The following is an 8,168-nucleotide window of genomic DNA, read 5'->3' on the forward strand; positions in this document are numbered from 1 at the left end:
AATTGTCCATATTATGATATCGAATATTTTTATATCGATGTTTTCAGGTTATTACAAAGGCTACAATTAAGCCTAATTGGTTCTGAACTTGTTGCCGGCTGAATGAATGAATGCGAACTTGTTTGTCCACTTGTTTGAACATAAAGGCTACAAAGTTTTCTTTGGACTGCCATCCTCACATTTTACAAATCTATCGCTAGACTTTGCATAATCCCAGTTACAACATCGTCATTTTTGGAAGATATTTGCATTTAAGATTATACAAATTTACATCAAGACACATTTGCACAACTGCAGAAAACGCATGCGTCTCCGCTACACTTGGGAAACAGCATCCAGCTGCACAGTCTTTCGTTTTAACGTTTTCTGCGACAGAAATTATTTAGCTTTTCGGTCCGTTTTGTCCTGTGCTAGGTCCGGAGTCTCCGGACACGGACAATGGTCCGCCATTCAAGTATGAGTTATGAGGGAAAATAACCAGAATTGACATGTCTTTGAAGTTCGTCATCGCTGGGTAATAAGGGGACTACTTCATTCTGAGACTTTGGACGCTTCGGGTTACCTAGCAACACAAAAACCTCATTGGCCAATCAATGGCTTTGCTCAGCGCATTAATACCATCAAATGGAACGCTAGGGTTGTTTTAAAAACTCTGAATTATCTTGCTAGTTGCTACAAATGTTCCTGTGTTGGAAATTGGATGATGGTAAATATTTGCTATGTTATTTTCCATTGGTGAGTCAAACAGCTAACAGACAAATGGAAAACTATGCCTGAGAGTGTAGTGCTCTTGCTGCGCATCTGTGTTTCTGTCAGTTGCCATTCGGCTTATAAGGAAGGCTTTTCTTCACTTGATGCGTGTACAACACTGAATTTCGGTCTCTGGAGTCGACGTACGCAAGTGTCTGCACGAATGCAAGGTTAAAGTCTTCTTTTGGAAATCGAATGTCTTCAGAGGATATCTAGAAACCGTATGTACATTTGGATTGTATCTACTGATGGTGTTTAGTACTTTTTGCAACTTACTGTATGTTAACATTGGCTTTCGCTACAACTGATACTGTAGCCTAACAAATTTGATGTCCGTTTTTGAGGTTCAGCTCGTGAGTAAAATGTATCTGAATTGTGAATCCGATTTATACGCTCTCGATGTATTGTGTGCCAACATTTAAATATCAAGAAATGGCTTCCACGTTTGCAAAAATTGTCAGCTTGCTAACGTTAGCAGGTCGTTTTAGTTGCCCCAGGCGCCAGTGTGTTCAAGCTATATAGTTAGTTAACCTACTGGCATGTGTTGGTCATTTTTTAAGGAACGGCAAGATACTTAAATGTAGCTGTGGAAACTTCAAGTTACGAGGACTTGCTGGGAAATGTACCTAACGCATTTTATTACTGGATAGAAGCTAACTGTAGATCTCTACAGAATATAGCGTTAATTCAACAAACGGTTGTCTCCGAAGTTCATTTTGATCCGTGTATAGTCGTGGTATGTTGCCTAGTTCACTTGAATGTGTTTCGTTTTTTAGTAGCCATGTTTTGAAACATCAGAGAAAGCTAACCCCCCAGGTACAATACAGCTGATGGCTCTGGAGCACCTCTTTAGTTCTCCGATGAAAGCGTGGCTGTTCTAGAAGCTCGCGGAATCATCCCATTCTTTTGCTGTTGCAGATAATGAGTTGAAATAGTTGTCTTTTGTGGCCATGCTGAATTTGTTTCTGTTCATTATATTGGTTATAGTCTATTGTTAACATGTTGGTTCTATAGTCATTAATTTGGCTAACAGTTTTGAAGTTGGTTGTCATGAAAAATGACTTATTTGAATTGTCATCAAATGGTCAGCATTAAATAGTTTAAACGTTAGCTAAAGCATGGCAAATGGACCTTTACCCACAGAATCCAAGGTTAAATCTTACCCAACGTAAAAGTTTACCATTCAGAGGTTTTTTGTTGGTAATTTGATTGTATGAAAATGCTTGATATTATACACTAGACATTATACTAATCATAAACTCTGTCTCCTAGTTTATTTGAAGCAACTTTGAAGATGGCTAACAAGGAGGAATCAGTGAGCAGCAGCAGTGAAAGTGTTCTGAGCTGGGAGCAGGTTAGCCGCCTGAATGAGGTCCTGACGGAGGTGGTGCCTGTACACGGTCGGGGGAACTTCCCCACTCTGGAGGTGCGGCTGAAGGACATTGTGCAGATGGTGCGCACACGTCTGGAACTGAGGGGGATTAAAGTGAAAGATGTCCGCCTAAATGGATCCACGGCCAGCCACGTGCTGGTCCAAGACATTGGCTGGAGCTACAAGGACCTGGATGTCATCTTCAGAGTGGACCTGCCCCGGGAAGCAGAGTTCCAGCTCATCAAAGATGTGGTGCTGGGAACTCTCCTGGACTTCCTCCCTGACGGGGTGAACAAGGAGAAGATCACCCCCATGACCCTCAAAGAGGCTTACGTTCAGAAACTGGTCAAAGTCTATACAGAGCAAGACCGCTGGAGTCTCATCTCGCTCTCCAACAACAACGGCCGCAATGTGGAGCTGAAGTTTGTGGACTCCATCCGCCGGCAGTTTGAGTTCAGCGTGGACTCCTTCCAGATCGTGCTGGACTCCCTGCTTTCCTTCTATGACTTGTCCAAGACCCCCATGTCTCTGCACTTCCACCCCTCTGTGAAGGGGGAGAGCATGTACGGGGACTTCAGCATGTCGCTGGACCACCTCAGGAACAAGCTGATCGCCACCAAGCGGCCGGAGGAGATCCGTGGCGGTGGGCTGCTGAAGTACTGCAACCTGCTGGTGCGTGACTTCAGGCCCACCTCGGAGGAGGAGTTCAAGGGCCTTGAGCGCTACATGTGCTCACGCTTCTTCATCGACTTCCCCGACATTGGCGAGCAGCAGCGCAAGCTGGAAGGCTACCTGCAGAGCCACTTTGTCGGGGAGGAGAAGAGCAAGTATGACTACCTCATGATCCTCCGCCGCGTGGTCAACGAGAGCACGGTGTGCCTCATGGGCCACGAGAGACGGCAGACCCTCAACCTAATCTCGCTGACGGCTTTCCGGGTGTTGGCGGAGCAGAACGCCATCCCGGACGCCTCCAGTGTGACCTGCTACTACCAGCCAGCACCCTACGTCCGAGACCACAACTTTAGCAACTACTACGTGGCCTCGTGTAACCAGAACATTCCAACATGGCTGCCGTGTAACTGAGACAGAGATGAGGACTGCTTTGTGAGGAAAAAGATGCCCCAAAAAAAGAATTGGCCTGTAGCTGATGTTTCCCTCTAGGCATAAAGGATATATTTAAATGGACATGTTTTGTTTTTTTGGACTCCGTTTTCCTTTCTCATTCCTTGTCTGCAGAGATGTCATAAACATCAGATATAAATTGATTTTTTTTTTTTTTAAGTGTTTGGATGGATTATAGTTTTTGGACTTGTCTGGATAGTGTAGTTTTGTTTCCCCATGTGACCTTGTCCCAGTTCCTAATGAATGTCCTAATTCAAGACTGAGTTGTCCTCGGTGCCTTAACCCCAGGTGTCCCCCAGTTTGTCAACTTGGTAGATGGTTCATCTCTAAAGAAAGGAAGTCATCATTGCATTGAAGGTCCTGTGTGTTTTGAAAAAATGTGGACAAGAAAATCAGAAAATATTAAGAAAAAAAGCATAAAAGAGAAATTAAGTAAAAAGTATATAAGATAAATTGGAAAAAAAATGGCACAGGTGTTTAAAAAAAATATATAATTATAATATGAAGATGGTCAGTTAATCGTGGAGTGGTACAGATTGCCTATTGGTGCAGCCTCCTAGGTGATGGAAGAGGAGCTGCTCATTTGTTTTAAAGTGTAAAGGGAGTAAAACAAATCCTTTTGGGTCAAATATACCCTCTCAGTGTTCTCCATCTACCCGTTTGGTGCCTAAGCTGTGGAGACTACTGTGAGACTATGTATTTTATTTTCTACTGTGAATGTTAAGCTCCAGGACCTCCTTTAAAAGAGTTGAAATGGGATTAGAATATAAATTTACAGTGTGGGGGGCTAGTGGAGCAACTGTGTCTGGAGACCTTTTGTCCTTTTAAACCTCACGCCTTACCCTTCAGCATGGTGAGAACTGCATGCCTATGGAGAGGGCCGCAGCTGGCTGGGTCTGTCCCTTCCCTTAGAAGGAGCTGCACATGGCTGGCCACGGCCGCCCAGCGCAGGCTTGGCACCAACAGATGGCTATGCCAGCAGTCTATAATTACACGAGGGAGGTTGTGGGGTGGGAATGGTTGTGTGCTGACAGTGTGTGACTGCTACCTTACATGTGCTACCTTACATGTGCTGACTCACTGTGCCTTGGGTAGCTGGGGCAGGTGGGAGTCCTCTGGTCACAGGAGGACAAGGCCTGGCACATTCACAGAAATGTATTACTGTCTCCCGGTTGGAATTCCTCTCCCATTTTGGACTGCTTTTGATTTATGTGTCGGAACCCCCACTCCCCTCCTTTAATATTTGGTATTCCAACCATACATTTTCTTAACTACCAGGATTGTTCTTAGCCAAATCCTCGATTTGTTTTTTTTATATATATTTTTTTTTTAAACTTTCAAAGGCTTCTGCTTGGAGCTGAGTAGGCTCTCCCCTGGTTTTTGATTCCACTCTTTAACTATTTTTGTAAGGCCCCTGCCACTCCAGAAACAGACACAGGTTGTGCAAGTGTGCGCAGCCAGATAAGAGCAGTGTGTCCAGTTATCAGTGCAGGGCAGGAAGGGTCAGCGTGGGCCTCCCGGGTGGCAGAGAGGTCCCCGGTCAGGGCTTGCTATACTGGGAAGAGGGGGGGGGGGGGAGGGGCTGTGGACACTGCAAAATGGGGTAGATGGCACATTTACTGTGGACCAAGTTTGAATCAACAAGTGCTTAAATGCCTTCACTTTGGGGTGATTTACTTTCTGAGGGTGTGCATAGGAAAGGGGTGCCAGCAGGGTGGGCATAGGTAACCAAAGGAGTGCTAAGAACAGTGGGCATATTTACTTTTTGCAGGGTGGGCATAGGTCAGGGGTTTTCATTTTTCCTCTTATATACATTTGCATCATTGGGTTGAAGTAGAAAATTGCATTTGCTTGACACTGTGAATTGGAAAACTAGACTCTTTGTATCATTTCAAGTTTATTTTAAAAATGTCTGTTTTAAGCCCAGCCTCAAACAACAATGCTATTCTTGAAACAAACTGTTCTAGTTATTCAGTCAATACTCTGCCTCTCATCCCTCGCTCCCAACTTATCCAAACCAAAGCAACATCCCAAGTGCACTGACAAGCCATTACACACACACACACACACACACACACTCTCATTGAAGCACTTTAGAGGCCTTGTCTTACTCCAGACCCAGTTAGTTGAGAATGTATAGTAGCTGTGGAGGGAACAAGTTCTCAGGGAGATGTGTTCAAGGGCTGTTTCTACACTTGTAGGGCTTGGATGAATTGGTGACCCCTTTTGTACTCACCTTTTGGTATTTTGTACTGCTTGGTGTATTTTGGCAGAAGGTGTCCATCTCCCCATTGAAACCATTTTTTAATTTGTAACAGCAGGGGGCTTGCCCAGTTCTCCTGACGATGACCTAGGTCTAATGTGCACTTATTAGAAACACTCTCTGGGGCACTGCTGACACATCACCCGATGGTTACCTGCTGCAGTGATGCCTTAATGTGTTGAAAGCTGTGTGGTCTCTGTTAGAATACATGCCATTTATGAATGGTGGAGACCAGTAGCTAGTGAATGGTGAAGACTATTATTTAGTCAGGAGTGTGTGTGTGTGGTCCCTTGGCTGTGATGTCACTTCCTCATGCGTGGTCTGTAAGTCTCTTGAGGTTTTGTGGGGATACTTAAGATCTTTTTCTTTTCGTTGGTCTCATTGCTTTAAGATATTTACTGGCATTGTTAATCCCTCTTCATTTTTCATTGTGCTCTGTGTATAAATGCAGTGTATATGACACCTGTAGATGTCTTCTCTTACAAGGGAGTAGCGTGAATGGTTTTTGGTTGGGGTATACTTGTGTAAAGTGTTTTAGCTCTTGGGGAAGTAGCCTCATCAAAGCTGTGCATCAGTTTTTTGCATAAGAGTTGTGGAGTTTACAGCCAACGGTGTTGACCTGTTTGTGTGCGTGTGTGAGGATACCAGTGAATGTGAGTTCAAAACCCAAAAAGAGAAATGGATATCGCACTATATACTTTTTTGAGAAGCTGATGCTTCTATGTCAGCATATAAATGAATGACTGGTGAGGATCGTCACAGTTGTAACATTTCATTTTTCAGAACTCCCTCACTTACCTCACCTTGAGTTTTCCTTGTGGAGGGGATTGTACATCAGAAATGTTTGAGGGGAAATAAATAAAGTATTGAACCCCACATCTTTTGTTTAAGTGATCATTTTGTATTCGTACAATCTCTTAGTACTACACCTTCACACGTCATTATGTATTTTATGACTCGTCATTCTCAGTGATCTTAAAACCACAACATGCACTTCCACAATCGGTTCATCTGTATGCATGTGGCTTGGTATACTCAAGTCTGAACTTTACCCATTATGCTTCCATCTGAGCCAGTTTTCAAGCACGCAAACAGATTACAGTATTGGCTCCTGTTCGCATGTTAATCGAGGTGACCCTGTTCCATGGGCATATTTACCCCAGCCTTTTGAGTAGAAATGACCCTTAAATGGTTATTTCAGTTCTCTAATGTGCAGCAAAATGTTTAATTTCCCCCACAAAAGGACCTGACTGACCAGCTTGGCAGAAGGAGCAAAAAAACCATTCAATTTGTGTTCAGTATTGGCCTCAAATATTTTCATGCTTAACACGAAATTGCTAACCTTGTCTTCAGTCTTTAACCAAATGCTGTTCACTCGTCATTCGCTATGTCAGTTTCCACACTGATGGGGAAACCACCAGCGAGTCACTGTTTTCCATGAATAAAGGTGACTCATGCTACTGTGTTAACTGACTGCTAGCCACATGGTTTTTGTAGCGTGGATAAACTTTCCCATTTCTCCCTTTTAAAATGTCTTTCTAGGGGTTGTTAATTAAATCAGATGAACACATGCGCGCACACACACATGGACAGCAGGCATAGGACCGCTGTTTGGACCTATCATTTTTACCTTTTTAGGTGACATCAAACTATAAAAACCAGGATTCTGTGTCTCTGTGGCTCAATTATCTGAAGAAATGGGCATTGTGTGAAGTTACAAACTCCTCAGACCCTGACCAGACATAGAACCCAACACTCAGCCCCTGTCATGGAACCCAACATTCAGTCCCAGAACCCAACACCCAGCTCTTCATTCCTGAGCTGAGCTGCATGTGTCTAACTGGCTTTAGTGTCTAAGGCTTGAGAAGTGAAGCAGCTTGAGCAAACTGTCCCTTCTTCAACCTGTGCAAACACTAACCACATCCCCTTCTAGGAAGCTTAGAGGAAGGTGTCATTTAGAAAGAAGCAGGTGATGGGTGGGGTAGAGGGGAGGGTATCCTTAACCCCTTAACCCCCCCCCCCCCCCCCTCTGAGCCAGATGGTCCTGTGGCTGAAACAGAGATAGAGAAACAGAGACTTGTGCTATTGGCTGGCTCCTGACTCCGTAATTTCTCTAAATTGTGGCTATCTCCGCCCCACCTGGTGTTTTTCTACCCTACTACCATCTCCCTGTCTTGCCTCTATGGTCGTCCCTGTGTTGTGTCCAGCTGCCACTACATGTTACAAGTGTCATGTGCCAGAATGTCTAATGCTGAAAATATGCACATGTACACACACTGTACAGGACAGCATATTTCTGTCTTCAACTGTGTGTGTGTGTGTGTGTTGGAGTTTGTGTCCCAGGGCGCATGCATGTCTCATACTCCTCCTCCAGAATGTGAGCACAACCACATGCTGTTCCTGTAACATGCTGTTCCTATTAGCAATGCACATTAGCACTGCCCAGATAGGAGTCCCCCCCAACTCTGATAAAACGTCTGATCCCTTTCCAGTCAGACAAGAAATGTGTTACACTCTACCCCAGAATAACACTGTATTTTTCCTATCACTGCAAGACCACGGAGCTCCGGTGAACGTTAGAGAGCTGGTGTGTGGGATTTGAGATAACAGACTGTGACAGGAAACAATTTATTATACAGCATATTCTACTACAGCCTGACT

At 44.2% G+C, this 8,168-nt stretch overlaps 1 protein-coding gene across 1 annotated transcript; it reads left to right on the forward strand.

Annotated features, from left to right (window-relative positions):
• Window positions 1–679: 679 nt before the first annotated feature.
• On the forward strand, window positions 680–6,383 carry tent5c (terminal nucleotidyltransferase 5C). Its single transcript, XM_047047428.1, has 2 exons — window positions 680–971; window positions 2,023–6,383. Exon 2 carries the CDS (start codon window positions 2,045–2,047, stop codon window positions 3,203–3,205), a length of 1,161 nt encoding a protein of 386 aa, XP_046903384.1. The 5' UTR covers window positions 680–971; window positions 2,023–2,044; the 3' UTR covers window positions 3,206–6,383.
• The last annotated feature ends 1,785 nt before the right edge of the window (window positions 6,384–8,168 follow it).

This window comes from Hypomesus transpacificus, chromosome 23 (assembly GCF_021917145.1).
Source record: "Hypomesus transpacificus isolate Combined female chromosome 23, fHypTra1, whole genome shotgun sequence".
NCBI lineage: Eukaryota > Metazoa > Chordata > Actinopteri > Osmeriformes > Osmeridae > Hypomesus > Hypomesus transpacificus.

Bases quoted from the DNA above. Each gene is read 5' to 3' on its own strand.
- tent5c (XM_047047428.1), top strand. From the start codon at position 2,045: ATGGCTAACAAGGAGGAATCAGTGAGCAGCAGCAGTGAAAGTGTTCTG.